This window comes from Chelonia mydas, chromosome 1 (genome assembly GCF_015237465.2).
Source record: "Chelonia mydas isolate rCheMyd1 chromosome 1, rCheMyd1.pri.v2, whole genome shotgun sequence".
NCBI lineage: Eukaryota > Metazoa > Chordata > Testudines > Cheloniidae > Chelonia > Chelonia mydas.
The window spans coordinates 111,201,431-111,218,998 of record NC_057849.1 but is presented as its reverse complement, the minus strand read 5'-3'; the positions used below and the strand labels follow the sequence as shown (position 1 = coordinate 111,218,998).

The window sequence follows — 17,568 nt, the reverse complement described above, 5'->3', positions numbered from 1 at the left end:
TAGCATTATATATATGAGTGATCATTTCCTTAAAGTTTGGAGGCATTTTATTGCAACACTGTACCATAGCTAAGTGGTTTAGTGTTTCCAATATCCATCCCACTTTTGGTTGGGATTTTCAAAGGCTTTTAAAAGAATTAGGTGTCCTACTGCTATTGAGTTTCAATGGGACTCGAGCATCTAATTGCCTTAGACAACTTTGAAAATCCCTTCCTTTAAGCTTAGCTTTAATTTTGAACATTTTCCATATAGGAATATATTTGATAGCTGTGGATGAAAAGAGAATTCGCTTGTCACTTTTAAATGTCATTGTGCTGAAACGTTGGGTATAGAATGTCATCCCACAGCCAATTTTTTTCTTAAAATTTGTTTTCATTTATAATTTTACTTTTCACCAATACATGATCTTAAACTACATCACTCCTTTTGCATTCATTACCTAATTTACTTCAATCTCACATGGACTGGTTCGTTACAGAAAATTGACATGTGAATGTCTGAATCTTGAAACTGAGGTCATTGACAATGTTCGTAAAGAAATTAATCTCATATTCAGTGCTTCCTTCTCTAGTAATTTTATGTTGTCACTCAATGTGGGAGACTAAGTGCAGGTTGGTAGTTTAGTAATTTAATTTTTTTAAAATTTAAATTGTATCCTTAAATTCTTTATGGGTACATTGCAAATATTGTATTCTACTAGATTTAACAGAACAGTAACTGCTTTTAGGTTGCTATCCCATAGTATCTAGGCAAAACAGGATAATGTAAAGGCTGATTCTGTTATAGTCTGGGTTTACTAGATTTATTTGTCTCTCAATGTTATTTTAACACTGGCTAAGTTTAATTGTAATATTTTTAATTTACTACCACCAGTTTATATAACATGCCTCAGTAGAATGTACAGTTCTATAAATATAGTACTTTAAAATGGACTTTGATTTAAGTTGTGTGATTACATTTACTACTCTTATAAAATGGATACAATATTTACAACAGCATTCAACTATGACATCAACTATGAGGAGGCTCGGTGAAGACATATTCAAAGGCATAGTAACTAAGGGAAACCAACATGGCTCTTCTGAGCAGTCTGCTGAAAGTAAACCAAAGACAGCAGCTTTCTTTAAGAGTTCCATTTTACCTTTGAGATTTGTATCAACTTTAATTGTACTCAAAACAGTAACACAAGGTAAGTTCTTAAATGTGTTTATTGCATTTAGTAAACAGCCTTTGTCTGGGCAAAAATCAAATACACAAAGTCCATCAAATGGATTGTATTATATCTGTGTCTGAAGTACTTTGTAATTGTAAAGTGAGGAATATGTTCTTGAAGTTTTACTTTATTAAGAAACAAAGTATGCTGGAGCAAACAGAAAGCTTTCTAAAGTTATAATTTGTATTATATTAAGATGTTCAATGTAGATTATGATATAATTTGACATTGTCAAGGTGGATCCACAGCAAAAAGGGAAGTGGAAAATAGACATATTGGTGATTGTATATTTCACATGTTTAGCTATCCAAAAGGATGAAAATGATACAGGAATAAATGAAGTTTTATTCAAACTCCAACAGTTGAATTTTGTATTTTGAGTGAGTGATGTTATGGTTGCCTAGGTGATTCAGATAGCTGGGGGTTTTTTATAGCTGAAATAAATAAGCAGCAGTTTTTGCACTGCTTTTTAGGAAGACCGCATGTTTCATGTTCAGGCTAGCAGTGTTCAAGCATCCTGTGGTAGTCATTTGCATGTCCTCTGAGTGCATGGTGAGCTGCATTGTCCTTGTTGCTGACACATCTGTTAAGTAAGCATGGTAGTAATTTCGTAGGTTACTTCCCTAACTGGAGGACAAAAGATAGTGAGATAGAATTGGGGCAGAAGATATGTTCTAAATTTGTGGGTCATTTTTAGCTGGGCTGAAATTGGGGCTGGTACACACCCGTACGCAATGCAGCCCTTATCTTAGCTGTCTCCTATCTTGCTCTACCCCCATCCTCTCTCCACTGCTGCCAAAGGCTAGTCAGAACCATGCTGCCTGAGGCTGGGGCAGGTAAGCATCAGTTCTTCATGTGATCATCCACATATTCCACACTAAGTGTCCTTGCATCGCAACCCGGATCTGAGGGCATAAAGAGCATAGTGAATCCTTTCCAGTTTCTTGTCTCCCTGGTTGCAAGATGGAACCCTTGGCAATGTCTTCTTCTCTTAGCTTAGCTTAGTTTAGATTTTTTTAGTATTAGTGTTAGTGTCATTGTTTTCTTTTGTCTGTTGGCCTATTAAAAACAAGAATATATTGTATTTAACATAGTCAGTCAGTTAGTTTCTGATAACCTAGCCATACACCCACATACAGGAGTACTAGGATCATGGCAGAAGTTAAATCACCAGGGTTTAAGACCAGTCTTTCATGTGACACTGCGATACCCATCAACGATGGTCACGCTCAATGCTCGATATGTCTTGGGAAAGGACACGTTCTGGAATATAGTTCCTTGTGTTGCTCTTTCTCCAAGCACACCCAGAGAGAGCAAGGGAGGTGAGCCTGAAATTATTCCTGCTGGAGAAGTCGATGCAGGTCTCCTCAGACTCAAGGAGATCTTCAGAGAATCCTCAATGTCAGTGGCAGTCCATCTCTGAGTTCAATGAGCTGTGTCTCGATTTTGATCTCCTAGGTGGCTTCCTTGTAGAGGCCTCCTTCATCTGCTGGTACATTAGCATTGACATCTTTCATGTGCAGTAAGGAGCACCACTGCAAAGATGAGCCTAGGTCAACTTTTCTGGCGCTTACCAAGAGGCAGAAAAGTCACTATGACTTAAAATGGCCTGTGTCAGTGAAGGGTCATAAGAGCAAGAAGGCCCATTCCAATACCAATTTCTAAGGCAGGTCACATGATACCATCTAAATCTAAGGGCAGAGCTGCCTATGGTATCTAATATGGTACAGAGCACCTTGATATCCAGTGCCTCTGCACTAACTACATCCTCAGAAGTAGCAGTTTTCCACTTCTTTGTATTGACTAACTCTACAGTACCTGATGCATTGGGCCCGGCTACCTTAGCACCAAAACAACACATAGTACTAAGCATGGTACTCAGTGGGCCCAGTATCCGAGTCAACTCTCCTGGAGAAACTTAGGAAGGTCAGTACATAGCTCCCTGATATACAGCCACCATGCTTGGCCAGAGAGGTATCTCCTATACCAACATAATCTATATAGAGTTTATACCTGATAGGACTGCCTTTCTTCTAGAAGAGGCAAACCATTTTTTTCTCTTCTACTGCTGAGCACAGTAGAGAATCATCATCCGCTTGCCTTTTATCTGCCCCCAGGGTGGCTCAGTGAGATTCTGAGACAGATTTCAGGGAAGAATTTCAAGGGAGCTAGGAAGAGGTCAGGATCTCACAGGGGTTACCCACTTAGGTATCCCCCTCTGCACTAATCCATATTAATCCTGAGCATACTGGACCACCCCCTTCAGATGTTCAACACTATTTCAGGAAACCTGCCTCCTCCACTGTGTCCATGGCTAGGTCTCCCTTTGGCAACTCTGCTGCTCCAACCACAGCTGCTGAAGAGACCAGAGGAGGAGAATGTAAAAACAAAACAAAACATTCTCTAGAGGAACAGCATCAAGTTTGGGCTGAAATTTCCTCCTCTTCCCCCCATGAGGCGATGATCCCACCTACACTGGCCTCTGTAGATGTATTCAGGGTTCTCCAAGATTTAATAAAATGCATGACGATATTCCCCTTAAGATTATGCTAGAGAAACAACACAAGTTCTTGGACATATTACGTTCTGCAACACCAGGGAGGTTAGCCATGGCAGTAATTGATGTCCTGCTGGAGCCTGTCATTTGCCTGCTTCTATCTTAGCCTGGTTCTGAGAAGAGACAGAAGACTTCAAGTCTCTGCAAAAGGATTGGAATTTTTTTTACTCATATCCTGCACCTGGCTCTCTACTTGTGCAAGCTGTATACGGGAGAGGACAAAGCAGCAAAGTCCTCTGAAATCTGTCCTCACTGAAAAGGAACAAAAACATTTAATCTTTTTGGCTGGAAGGCCTACTCATTCACAAGTGCACATGAGGATAGCATATTACCGTGCGCTGCTCTCAAGGTAGGATTTCTTAAAATAGGACAAATCTAATTTTGTTGATAGGAGCACCAAGCAGAGCTTAAATCTTATGTCAGAGGGCAAACTGACATCTTGGACAGCACTACAGACTGTTGAACATGTCTGATTGGTGCAAACAGTGGCCTCTGCACTACCCATGAGAAGGTTGCCATGGCTTCCCAGTCATTCAGTATCTCTAGGAAGACAAGGTGACAATTTAGGACCTCCCATTTTCAGGGAATCGACTTCTTCAGTAGGCAGACTGATGAAGCCATCCATACTTTAAAAGATTCCAGAACTATCCTGTGCTGCTTGGGATTTTGTGTCCCAACTCATAAAGGGAAGCAGCCATGATACCAAACCTGTTTCAGGCAGCACTACTTGACACAAGACTATGGTCATCCAGCAAGATCTTCTGAGCCACTGAAGAAGAGTCAGAGACTTCACCGGAGGTGACCCTCTTTTGACCTTGGCTGCCTATAGTAAGGGGTTTCAGATGGGCAGCAGGTTTGACACCAATGTCAGTAGTCTGCTTCGACTTCTACGGGATCTTTTCTGCTCTAGTCTCCCCCCACCCCCAAACACCTTTGGCATTACCTCAATCAAGAGGGTTCTTGAGATTGTGACCAATGGGTATCCCATTCGCTTTCAGTCCCTATCAGGCGCTAGTTCCAGGCAGTCAAGACTGGTGGTTAAGATAGATGGTCGAAGTTGGATGCCGGGTCAAGGGCAATGGTAAAACTGGGGTCTAGGGACAGGCCATGGGTCAGAGTCCATAGACAAGCCAAATCATTATTGTAGTTGGAGTCCAGACGCAGGCCAAAGATTGAAGTCTGGTTGTGAGTCCAGGGGTCATGAGGTGGATGCGGGGCTGGAGCAGGTCAGTAACAGAGCTGGAGTAAAGCCAGAGTAGGGCATGGACAAGGTTTCGGCAGGCTGGGACAAGGCTATGGCAAGGTTGGGACAGGAACTGGATCAAGGGCAGGCTGGAAGCTTAGGGAGTCTGCTATGCTGTGAGGCAGCAGGAGGTTTCATGGCCAGGTCTGTGCAATAGTACTACTAACTTGCAGCTCTGGTGGGGTCAGTGAAATACCTGTGCCTGGGGGTTATCTGACCCAAGCCCTGCTCAGGGATAGGCTGCTGCAGCATGCTTGAGGGCTGCGTCACTGCTCTGTTGGAGGAATGAGTCATTGCAGCTGAGTTGCTGCAGCATGCCTGGTTTGGCATCAGGTTTGCCTCACAATTCCTTTCAGTCCTCTCTCCCATTTCCAATCCCTTTTCAGAGACCCTTCTCATGAGAGACAGCTGAAGCAGGAGGTGGAGTCCCTCTTACAACTTCTATTGCTCCTACTTGTGTCCTTGGAGTTCAGGCACCAGGGGTTTTGCTCCCACTTCTTAATCCCAAAGAAGAAAGGGGGCTGGAGACCCCTCCTTGATGTTTGATGTCTCAACAGTTCCATCCATTGTTTTAAGTTCAGAATGGTAACCCTAGGTTCTTTAATCCCTTCGTTAGATCCTGTGGACTGGTTTATGGCTGTTGACCCACAAGATGTCTATTTTCACATCTCCACTGGAAATACCTGAGATACCTGGTAGGAACATCACACTACTGGTGCAGAATCTCAGCTCTTTGGCTTTTGTACAGCTCCAAAGGTTTTCACCCAAGTAACTGTTGGTGGTGGAAACTCACCTAAAAACAAAAGGAATCCATGTCTATTGTTACCTTTGATGTCTGGCTAATGTGAGGAAGAGCACCGCAACAGGTGACCAACCCAGTACAGACAATCCTGAAACTCTTCATCTCACTAGGTCTCAAGGTCAACAGAGACAAAATCCACACTGATTTCGAAGCAGAAAATAGAGTTATTAGGAATAGTGTTCAGACTCCAAAACAGCTCGAGCTTTCTGCAGAGAAAGTTTCAGGTAATATTGGACCTCCTCAGTCAACTTCAGGCCCACCCAAGAACGTGTCTCAGACTTCTAGGACACATTGTGATGTGTGTTTATCGCACAATATGAGAGACTTCGCCTTTGATCCATGCAAGGATGATGGAGATCAGTGTATCGACCCAGCAGACAGTGCATGTATCTGGCCTAGTGGATGAGGGAAGCAGTGGACCTGATCTTAGTAAGACTTTTGACACAATTCCACATGACATTCTTATAAGCAAACTAGAGAAATGTGGTCTAGCTGTAATTACTGTGAGATTGGTGCACAACTGATTGAAAGACTATTCAGAGTAGCTATCAATGGTTTGCTATCAAACTGGGAGGACATATCAGTGGAGTTCTGCAGGGATCTCTCCTGGGTCCGGCACTAGTCAGAATTTCCATTAATGACTGGGATAATGAAGTGAAGTTTATAAAATATGTGAATAACACCATGCTGGAAGAGGTGGTAAGCACTTTGGAGCACAGGATTAGAAATTTAAAATTACCTTGAGAAATTGGAGTATTGGTCTGAAATCAACAGTAAAGTCAAGTATAAGGAAAAATCAAATGCACAAATACAAAATGGGCATGTTTAGTCTTGAGAAAAGAAGACGGAGTGGGGATCTGATAAGTCTGCAGATATGTTAAGGACTGTTATAAAGAAGATGGTAATCAGTTGCTCTCCACATCCACTGAAAGTAGGGCAAGAAATAATGCACTTAATCTGCAGCAAGGGAGATTTAGGTTGGATACTAGTAAAAGCTTTCTAACTATAGGGATAGTTAAGTACTGGACTAAGTTACCAGGGAAATTTGTGGAATCCTTATCACTGGAGGTGTTTAAGATCAGGTTAGACAAACACCTGTCAAGAATGGTCTAGGTCATGACTCAGCATAGGGGGTTAGACTAGATGACCTCTCCAGCACTACGTTCCTATGAATCCATGATGATAGCAGACCTGCAAAAAGTCCTCTCCTTGTTAAACTTGTGTACAGACCACTTTAGGTGTGCAGCAGAGTTAGAGTTCCCTTTTCCATACCCCTGCCTGTAAAGATTGTGATAACAGATGCCCCTACTCGGGTAAGGAGCTCATCTGGATCATTTGACTATTTGGGTATGATGGTCCACGCACACACACACATATTTTAGAGCTCAGAGCCATCCACCTGGCATGCAAGCTTTCTGTCTACTCTTTGGGAACACTAGTTCAGGTGCTGACAGACCACACCACAGCAATGCACTATATCAATAGGCAAGGGGAGAAGCAAGGTCATCACTACTGTGTCAGAAGGCCATACATCTATAGGAATGGTGCATTCTACATTGTCACACCAATAGTCCTACACCTTCCTGGTCTTCAGAACATCCTGAGAAATCATTTCAGGAGAGACTTTTGAAAACTACAAGTGGTGTCTCAAACATACATTCGTATAGAACATTTTCTTCAAATGGGGGTTCCCAAATTTAGACCTGCTCACAGCAAACTACAACTACTATCGAACATTCTGCTCCAGGAGGTTCACAAGCTCAGCTCTCTAATAGACATCTTCCTCATCCTTTGGACAGTGTGTTTGATGTACATGTTTCTATTGTTCCTTATAGCGTCCTGAGGAAACTGAAGCAAAATGTAGGGCACAAGAGCCCCAGCATGGGCATGGCAGTTCTGGTATTCAGATCTTGTAAACCTACCAACATAGCTATCTTATCCATTCTGCCTGATACAGTCTCCAAAACAGTGGTCAGCTCCTCTGTCTGGTCCAAAATCTTTACACTTGACAGCGTGTATGTGGGCTGGATGACCTCCGCATAGGTTCAGAACATTCTACTCTGGAGAAGGGAACCTTCAATCAGACTGACTTATAGAGCTAAATGGAAGAGCTTTTATATCTCAGCACCCAATTTCTCCCTGATGGTACCAATTTAATCAGTACTGGGCTTTTTGCTAGCCCTGAAGCAATCTGGTTTTTCCATCAACATAAGAGTCCATCTGGCAGCAATATGTGAATTAAACTCCTATTCCCACCGAACAGTAATAAATTTCCTGAAGGGTCTCATTTTTTCTTCCAGTTCAGAAGTCCCCCTCCCTCTTGGAACCTAAGTATAGTATAAGCAGTGTTGACAGGTCCCCCTTTTAAGACCTTAACAGCTTGTTCCCTTTGCCACCTGTCCATGAAAATTCCTTTTCTGGTGGCCCATTTTGTCAGCTAGGAGAGTAGAAGAGATTCATGGCCCTCATGTCTGGTACCCTCTATAAGCGTTTCAGAAGTACGGGGTTACCCTTAGACTTTCCCCTAAATTCCTGCCTAAGGTGGTGTCAGAATTCAGTTTATTTAGATAGAACAAAATCATCCAGGAGCATACCTCATTCATGACTTTTGTTTATGGGTCAGGAGCCAACCTGTATCTACTCAGAGGTTATCCAAGTGGGTTTCTGACTGCACAAGAATTTATGAGTTAGCTGGAAGAGATCTACCTAGCCACAGGAGAGCTTATTCCACTAGAGCTCTGGCAACTTAGGGCACAGCTCCAACGAACACTCGTAGCCAGCAAGAATCCAATCTCGTGCTCATGAGTTGCATGAGTGCTAAGAGTGGAATCTCTATGGACCACATAGATTGAAGAACCAATTCCTGTAGTTAAGTAACTGTTCTTTCAAGCAGCTGCCTCGTTAGCAGGGGGAGCAGCACCTTGCTTGAAAGAGAGCAGGAGGAGGAGCCATTGCCAAAGTCCTTTTCCTCTAACTGGGACGGGGGAAACCAGAGGAGTTGCCAGGCATGTATCATTAGGAGGAAGTATTAAGAGTGGTTGCTACCTTCCTGTAGCTGCTCTGGAGCACCACAATGCCCTCTATGACCAGGAAGAAGAAGCTGCTGCTCATGGAAGGGAGACTCCAGTCTGGGATCAACATAGTCCTCGCAACAGCCAAGGAAAGGATAATCTACCCCTGGGCAGAACACACACCCCAGGTTGTGATAACTGGGCCTACAAATTTACCCTGTTCAACCCACCACTCCTTAGTATGGTCCTTAAAGAAAGACTTCAGGAGAAAAATGGGCTATCAGAGGGAGCTTCAACATCATGGCTGCCACCCACACCATTTCCTGGGACCCCAGACCTTCTTTGTCCTAATCCTGAGAGATGTCCTGACCAGACTGGGCCAGAGAGCAGGACCCAGATGACATCACCACTTCTACTGGCTCTAGCTGAATCTCAAACACCATGGGATGTGAGACTTTGTGACCTCCCCATTCCCCATGCATCCTTTTCCTTCCCTACCTTATTCCTTATCTTTCCTATCGCTCTGCTTTTTCCTTCTCTCTACTAAGAGTCTGGTTTAGCCAGCCAAGGCTGTATGCATTACTACAGCTCCGTAAGCCTTTGACCAGAAAGATGTAGCTAAAAGCAATGCCCTAAACACCCCAATGCTGGTTTAAGTTGGTCTCGGAGTGGCTAATAAGACTGTGTGCTGTGCCTGTGTTTTTGCAGCAGTGAGGTTCCAAGTGAGAGTCAACATCAGAGACAGAAGCTGAATTTCAATCTCTGCTGTTCTTTTCTCCCCACTTTTTGCATGTGGCTTCTTTTGTCGTCTTTCACTATGACAGCAACAACAACCGCTCTAGCCCATCTCAACTAACATACTTTCTTTTCCACAAAAAAGACAGTTATTACCATCTTTGATACCATCTAAGAGATTGTCAAATGAGGATTTTTCCTCCTAAAAATTCTCTTCAGCTAAAGGGAACAAGGGATGTTATAATGAAAACCTTATTTAATATTTTACATTTAAAATGCTTTAATTGTTTTTCCTTCCTTTTCTGTATCTTTAATAAAATGTTAAAAGGATTTTTAATGGTGTGTTTGCCATGGTACTAAGCAAGTTGAGATCTCTGTACACCAAGCCCCAAAGCTTGTTTAACACTGTTTAAAGTTGGACAATAACTGGGTTATGTTAACACTTTTGGCCCATATATTCCCTCTACATTAATACACCTTCCTTCCTCCTGCCCTCCCACACGAGGAGACCTGAGCCTCCCAGCGTATCCAGTATTGGGGCCAGAGAGAGAGACAGAGCACTTGAATCTGAGATGCCCAATTCAGTGGATTTGAGCTCCCCTAGGGGGGCATTTATCCCTAGATGGAGGGTATACCATGTTTCTGCTTTTGCCATCCCTTGCAGGTTTTCACCATTGGGCTAAATTAATTTACTGTTAAATTGCTAATTGATTAATTTTATCCTTGTTCTATTCCATTTGTGTGTTGAGGTGGTGTTCATCATTATCTGAGCATCTGGAGAAAATGATTAGTCGATAGAGCTTGAGAGAGTACTACCACCTAATCTTTGACTCCTGATTTTAAATGTGATTTTGTACAAATAAAACCCATTCTTTGTTTTGTAGAATGTTTTCAAATTTTAGAACATCTTTTGTGGAGAATAGAGGGACAGGGGACTATGTATTTTGGAGAACTGGTAATGCGCTATAGAGAATTGCACCTTTCGGCTGCCAGTGTAAATTCATCCCCAGTGTCAACTTTTGTTCACCATCTACCCTCTGAGATCTATTGGGTGGCTATTCAGAGGCTTCCATGAAATATGTGAGTGATTTCAGGTCAGTTCCCAGTTGGCAGATAGATGTCCACATCACAAGACTACTACCACTTTTATCATTGGCAGCCTAACCAGGGAGGCTAAGGATTAAATAACTCTGGAGACTGAACTGTGCTTTCATACTTACAGATGTGGCCTCTCCAGACTAGGTAGGAAGCACATTAGCGTGACATTATGTGGAAGTTTACGTTGTCACTGCTTGTGCTATATTTGTCTTATTAAGACTGAAATTCCTGATAAAAGTGTGTCTTAGGTTGGGTTTTTGAAGTTTTTAAAACAGATACATGTTCTAATAATTGGGGGAATGTCATTCTAACCAATGGACTAATGTAAAATATATTCTTAAAATGAGAATCACATTAGTTAGAAGTCCCTCCTGATAGTAATAAACAAACAACCCCCAAAATGAAAAATAGCCATTACCAATACTCATTAACCAAGCTAAACAGCTAAAACCCAATACTTACAATGGTAACACTTTTTAACTTGTCATCATTGCTTTTTACTGTTACTTTATATGCCAGGGTTAAGTATGATCTTCAATAATAAAAAGCACATTCATCAAATTACTGCACAAGAATTTTGATCACCCATTGAAAGTAAAGCACTGATTTTCTTCTATTCATAACACAAGAGCTTCAGTAAGATTACTTTTTTCTTCTAAAGCAGCGTTTTTCAAAGTTTAGGTCGTGACCCAGTACTGGGTCGCAGCACGTAAGGCACTGGGTTGCTCTGGTCAGGACCACCGACTGGGATGTTAAAAGTCCAGCGGTGCTGCCCAGCTAAGCTAGTGCCTACCTGTTCCGACACCGCGTTGTGCCCTGGAAGTGGCCAGCAGCGGGTCCGGCTTCTAGGCGGGGGGCCACGGGACTCCACGCATTGTCCCCGCACCGAGCATCAGCTCTGCACTCCAAGCTAGGGTGCCTGTAGGCGAGAGCCGCATGGAGCTGCTTGCGCTCCTCCGCCTAGGAGCTGGATCCGCTGCTGGCCGCTTCAGGCGCAGCATGGCCCGCGGTGCCCGGACAGGCAGGAAGCTGTGCCATTGTGCCGCTGACCGGGAGTCGCCAGAGGTAAGTCCACATCCCAATCCTGTGCCCCAATCCCCACCCCAGCCATGAGCCCCTAAACTCAGAACCCCTTCCTGCACTCCAAACCCCTCATCCCCAGCCCCACCCCAGAGCCTGCACCCCCAGCCCAGAGCCCTGACCCCCTCCCTCACCCCAATCCCCTGCCTCAGCCCTGAGCCCCCCCAAACCCAGAGCCCCTCCCTGCACCCCAAATTCCTCATCCCTTGCCCCACCCCAGAGCCCTGACCCCCTCCTGCACTCCAACCCTATTCCCTAGCCCTAAGCCCCTCCCATACCTCAAACCTCTCATCCCCAGCTCCGTTGGGTCACAAGCATCAATAATTTTCTTCAACTGCGTCCCCAGAAAAAAAGTTTGAAAACCACTGTTCTAAAGTGTTGTAAATCCAGGAGGTGGCACTATAACTAAACTTTTCGTACTACAGAATGGCTCCCTTATATTTAATTATTTCATCCTGTAGCTGAGTAGTGTGTTTTTAATTCCTAAATCAGAATTTGAAATAGGGAGATCTGAAATAAAGAAACTGTGGTTATTTAAGGTACTTGGATGATTATTTAACCCTGTGTCTCAAGTCTCTGTATATTTTAATATACTGTAGAGTAGTAATCAGCATATAAACTGCAAGATTAAACTTCTCCAAACAAATCCTTGTGAAAGTAAATGGGAATGGAGTAGTTGCACTCTTTGTCTTTATCCAGTATTCTTCTCCTTCATCTCTAAGCACATTAGTAGATGTCTCCCAAATGTAGATGAACACGTAGTCTCAAGTTGGCAGGGTCTGTGATTTATTGATTATACCGCGCTTCAAATGAAAAAACTCTATAATGTATCTACAACCTTAATTTAGTAAGATACATAAACATATGACTAACTTCAAGCAATTTGAAGTCAATGGACTACTTTATGTGTATTAAGTTACATATGCATAAGTACTATCCTGAATAAGGGCCCTAATAAGTATGAGAGAAGTTCAGGTTGTCCATTTAATTACTGCTGGAACTAGAATACAATGTAAGCCAAAAAAAAAAATCACAGTTGTCATTTCCGGACTATTTTTATCTTCAGCGTTCATGTGTATTTATAGGAAATTGGCGTAGTATGTCTTATATATTTTATATATCATACATGTAAAATCTGAAGAAAAGTAAATAGATTTGTACATAAGCAGGCTTTAAAGTTATCATAGCCTTGTCCTTCCCTTTCATAGTTTAATTTGTATAAAAAATTTAAGTTGGATCACGAAACTAATTACAATTTGTATTTATTGGCATTTATGTAGCACTTGCTGAGAAACTTTTGTCGGAGCAGAGGAAACAAAGCTGGGGAGATAGACTAACTCAAAATTCAAAACCAGTGCAACATGCTTCTATGTTTTAAAGCCATAACGCAAACAGTGTTACACCTTGAAATATTCAGTGATGTGAAGAAAATAATGTGCATAGCAACAGGGATTGGGATTTCACTGATTCTGTAGATTTATTTCTTGTTGATATTGGGAATAATATGATATTGAGAATAAAACTGAATTTCTGCATTCATCATTCATGCAGTATAGAAATAAGCATTTCTGGTAATTGTAACCTGGATTATAAAGCTTTGAGTGCAGGAGAGGGTTCACTTCATCTCTTGAGAAAAATACTTCAATCTTTGAGTCATACTTTTTAAAAATGTGGGCTGCCCTCAACTTCCCTGTTCTCTACTTTAAACCAAGGCACAGTAAATCGTCAATTAGAAATACAGGAAATATTAAAATAAAGGTCTAACAATTTAAACCTTAATATCTTGATCCATTTAATCTCTAATTTTATAGCTGTATAAGTATTAATTTCAAAGTAGCTATTTATACTGAACTTTATAGATCAGTCATTAGAACTGTGATTATAAAATTATTGTTTGCATTTTTATGTCTCTTTCAGCTGATTATCTGGCTCAGGCATTTGATTCCCTTTGCGTGGACTTGAAGACAGATGAAGGGAAGGCCTTGTTTTTGGAGTACCAATCTGTGCCTGTTATATTAAGTCACTTAAGAATATCCAGTAGAGGTCTGCTTTCCAATGCCATTGATGGTTTACTTCAGATGACAATGGAATCTGGTAAATTTGCTTAGTTTTAAACAATAAAAATATAGTATTATAAAATGAAAAACAAATGCAATGAAACTTAATTCCCAAGTGAAAAAAACAATACATACTTTCTTTCCGATGTAATATGTAGTAGCAAGTAGTATTGTCTTTTTGTCGTATAAATACAGTAGTTATGCAGCTAGGGAACAGCTTCACGAGTTTGCTGTTTATCTCATTCTTTATGTATAAGTCGATACTTTTGGGATGTTTTTTATTTCTTAAATATGTGCAGCATATTGTCAGATCTGTTTTCTGATATCCCTGTTACATTTTGCAACTCATTCTAAGGTTTTTCCATTGCTTCTGTAGGTGATGGGCACATTTCTAGTTTCTCTGAAGTCAGTCTATGCTAGAACAGACATTGGATGCAAGTCCTTCTGCCATCAGGTGGAGAGATGAAAATAGCCAGGCTCTTGTATGAACTCTCTCTATAATTTGAGTGAGTAGCTGATGCTGCTCAGTTTTTCCATTTCTAATAAGTAAAAGTGACTTTTCTAGATGGCTAGGTGACATTTTTTTGTTTTGTTAACTGTTACTGGATGACCTGACGCTTTAAGGGGGGTGGGGCTCATTCTTACCTGTGCCACTTTTAAACTGCCTCCCCAAGTGATTGGTGTTGAGGCTAGGGAACAGGTGATCTCCTGATGCTCAGATAAGAAGCACTGCTTCTCAGGGGATGGAGGCTACTCAGAGGATGAGAAACCTGCAGGAAGGCTTCTGCAGGAGACCGAGGGTTGGAGAGGACCTGGGGAAGAGGCCTTCTGTGCCAGGCACGTGTGGGACAAGGGCAGAACCTTTAAGTGGAAGAGACTTTAGGAAGCACCAGACAGCAGGACCTGGGTTTTGGAAAAGAACTATTGAACAAGTGGCTAAGGCATTGTAGAGTTGGAGAAAGGCTGGTTTTAATTTAAGTTGACATTGAACTGTGATATTATTTTAATAAAACAGACCCCAAGAAAGGGTGTTACTCAACAAACGAGAGCTTATGTGCAGTTATTGGTTGGTTCAGTAAGGGGAAACTGAGGCAGAGGCTGGGTCAGATGCTGTATTGGGGGATCCCTGGTACATAAACCTGTTTGGTTTTTAAAAATTTCTGGGTTTTTGGACCAAGAGGGGAATGCCACTGTGTTAGAAATATTGAAGATAGTCAGCTGGGCATTCTTACATACTTAACTATTTTGGTTCCTCCAAGAACTTAAATTTCAAACCAAACTCCCCATTGTATCTTTGTGCTGGTGGAAATGGGACTGTTTGCTCTGCGTTAAAAAAGATACTCTTACAAATATTACTGGTGGAAGGCTGAAGAGCATCAAATAGCCTAATGAGATGAATGTCATATGTTTGTCTGATTTTAACTCTGCCCCTCTCTCTTCAACCCACCCACCCTTCTTCACACACCCCTATGCTGCTAGTGTTGCAGTGTTATTTCTGAAGCTACGGTGTTTGCTGCACCAGTATAGCTTGCAACTAACGTTGATTCAGCAGACCTTGACATTGCTCGTAAAGAAAGACCACAAGCTCCGTTCAGTGGCAAAGGCTTGGCCAGGTTTATTGTCATCAAAGCACGGTACTAGCGCCCCTCATACCAAGCTACAGGTTCACTAACATATGTATGTCTGTGACAAGGTATCGGCTCAATCAACATAATATTGTCTGCTAGGCCAATACAAAACTGCCCCTCCTATGACTTTTTTCCTTTTATACATTGGTACAAACAAGTTGCTTATTACACTCCAGATGTTGTTAGCTACCATCCTCGTGCCTTGTACCTGATAGTTTGAAATCGTCATCCATTATCCTGTCATTCCCTCCTTATCTCATGAAGGATCTGTGTCTTCCTGTACCATCCTCTTAGGAATGTACTTACTTGATTAGCTGATACCTAGCCTTGCTATTCTGACAAGGCCTACTTTGGCTCACAGCCTTGGTCCATACTTTTAACCATGCCTAGGGCTCCAGCAAGGCCTACATCCTTTAGTAAATTATTTTCCCCAACACTAATAGTTGTAGATGTTCGTTGAAGTAGTTGTTGGTTGTGTCGGGAGAGGATAGTTAAGGAGTTGTATTCAGAAAAGTGGTTAAAGATTATGACAGCTGGTAGTGTTTGTGGGGGAAGAGTTAAGGTTCTTCTCTGAGTGATTGCACATGACCATTCCAGTTCAGGTGTGTATATGCCCTGTGCACCAGAGCCGGAGATTTTCCCCTTAATGATATCTGTCATGGCAGCACGTGCACCCTCTGCTGTCTCGTGCTGTTGCATGATGGTATAAAGGACGGAGCCATCCTCGGCCTCCCTCAGTTGCTTCTTACTGCTCGTGCCCGGTAGTCAGAGCATGTTGCTTTGTTCTGCAGGTGTTTCCCTTTCAGAAAATTTGTGTTTTCTTGTATGTAGTTAGTGTACTTGTCTATAGTTAGAATTTTGGAGTAAGTTTCATTTGTTATTTTACTTAATTTTTATTTAGAGTGTTGGTTTCTACCTGTTCTGAGAAAAGGATCTAGAGGTTATAGTGGATCACAAATTGAATCAGAGTCAACAATGTGATGCAGTTGGAAAAAAGGACAATATCAATCTGGGGTATATTAACACAAATGTAAGATGCAGGAGGTAACTGTCTCGCTCTACTCAGCACTGGTGAGGCCTGAGCTGGAGTGCTGTGCCCAATTCTGGTCACCACCCTTTATGACAGATATGAACAAATTGGAGAGTCCAGAGGAGAGCAACAAAAGTGGTAAAAGGTTTAGAAAACTGACCAATGAGGAAAGGTTAAAAAAACTGGGCATGTTTAGTCTTGAGAAAAGAAAACTGAGGGGAACTGATAAGTCTTCATATATGTTAAGGGCTGTTATAAAGAGGAGAGAGATTAATTGTTTTCCATGTCCACTGAAGGTAGGACAAGTAGTAACAGGGGCTTAATCTGCAGCAAGGGAGATTTAGGGTAGATATGAAGAAAAACTTTCTAACTATAAGGGTAGTTAAGCTCTGGAATGGGCTTCAAAGGGAGTGCCTGTCATTGGAGATTTTTAAGAACAGGTTAGACAAAACTCCTGTCAGTGATGTTCTAGGTTTACTTGGTCCTGCCTCAGAGCGGACGGCTGTATTTGAGGACTTCATGAGGTCCCTTCCAGCCCTATAGTTGTATGATTCTGGGGCTTGAAGGGGCTTCTATCTGGGGCTTGAAGTCCCTGCAGAATTGACTGTGGTCCCCAACGTGATTCTCCTTGAGGACCTACCATGCTATATGTAAGACACATCCTGTACCAATTGATCTTCAGACTTCATCTGGCTTACCTACCAGTAAGGTCCAATCCTTGGTGCCTTGCCTGGTGCTATCCAGATGCAAACTCAGTATGTTGTCCCTGGTATCAGTGTCTCCAGAGGCATGGCACCTTTGTATGATACCACATCTCCCTGGCCATGTGACTCTTCTTTGGTGCCTGATGTAGGTTCCTATGGCCCTCGCTCCCAGAATAGAAGGCATTCCACTCCTGGTATCCAAAAGAGCTCCTGCGGTGGTCCAGGGACACACATCCTTGGGCTGATAGAGAGTGCGGTCCTACCAATGGCCGTATTGAAACAATTGGGGTTCCTCCCCACCGCCAGATCCTTCCCAGTTCCTCTACCCTCCAGATCCCCAAGCAGATGTCAGGATAGTTCACATGAGGAATTTCAAAGTTACCCATGGTACCAATGCCAGTAGCAAGCAG

The 17,568-nt window shown here is 42.3% G+C and overlaps 1 protein-coding gene across 11 annotated transcripts in view; it reads left to right on the top strand.

Moving 5' to 3' along the window:
• CCDC138 (coiled-coil domain containing 138) overlaps nt 1–17,568 on the top strand; it is a 70,774-nt gene that overhangs the window by 31,252 nt on the left and 21,954 nt on the right. For 9 of the 11 annotated variants that reach the window (XM_037897509.2, XM_037897549.2, XM_043536232.1 and 6 more), the window contains 2 exons: nt 997–1,189; nt 13,657–13,833. In XM_037897509.2, coding sequence (XP_037753437.2) covers nt 997–1,189; nt 13,657–13,833 — 370 coding nt within the window. Of the gene's footprint in view, nt 1–996; nt 1,190–10,445; nt 10,656–13,656; nt 13,834–14,172; nt 14,303–17,568 lie in introns of those variants that run through there. The other 2 variants (XR_005225162.2, XM_037897545.2) reach the window with 2 other exon arrangements.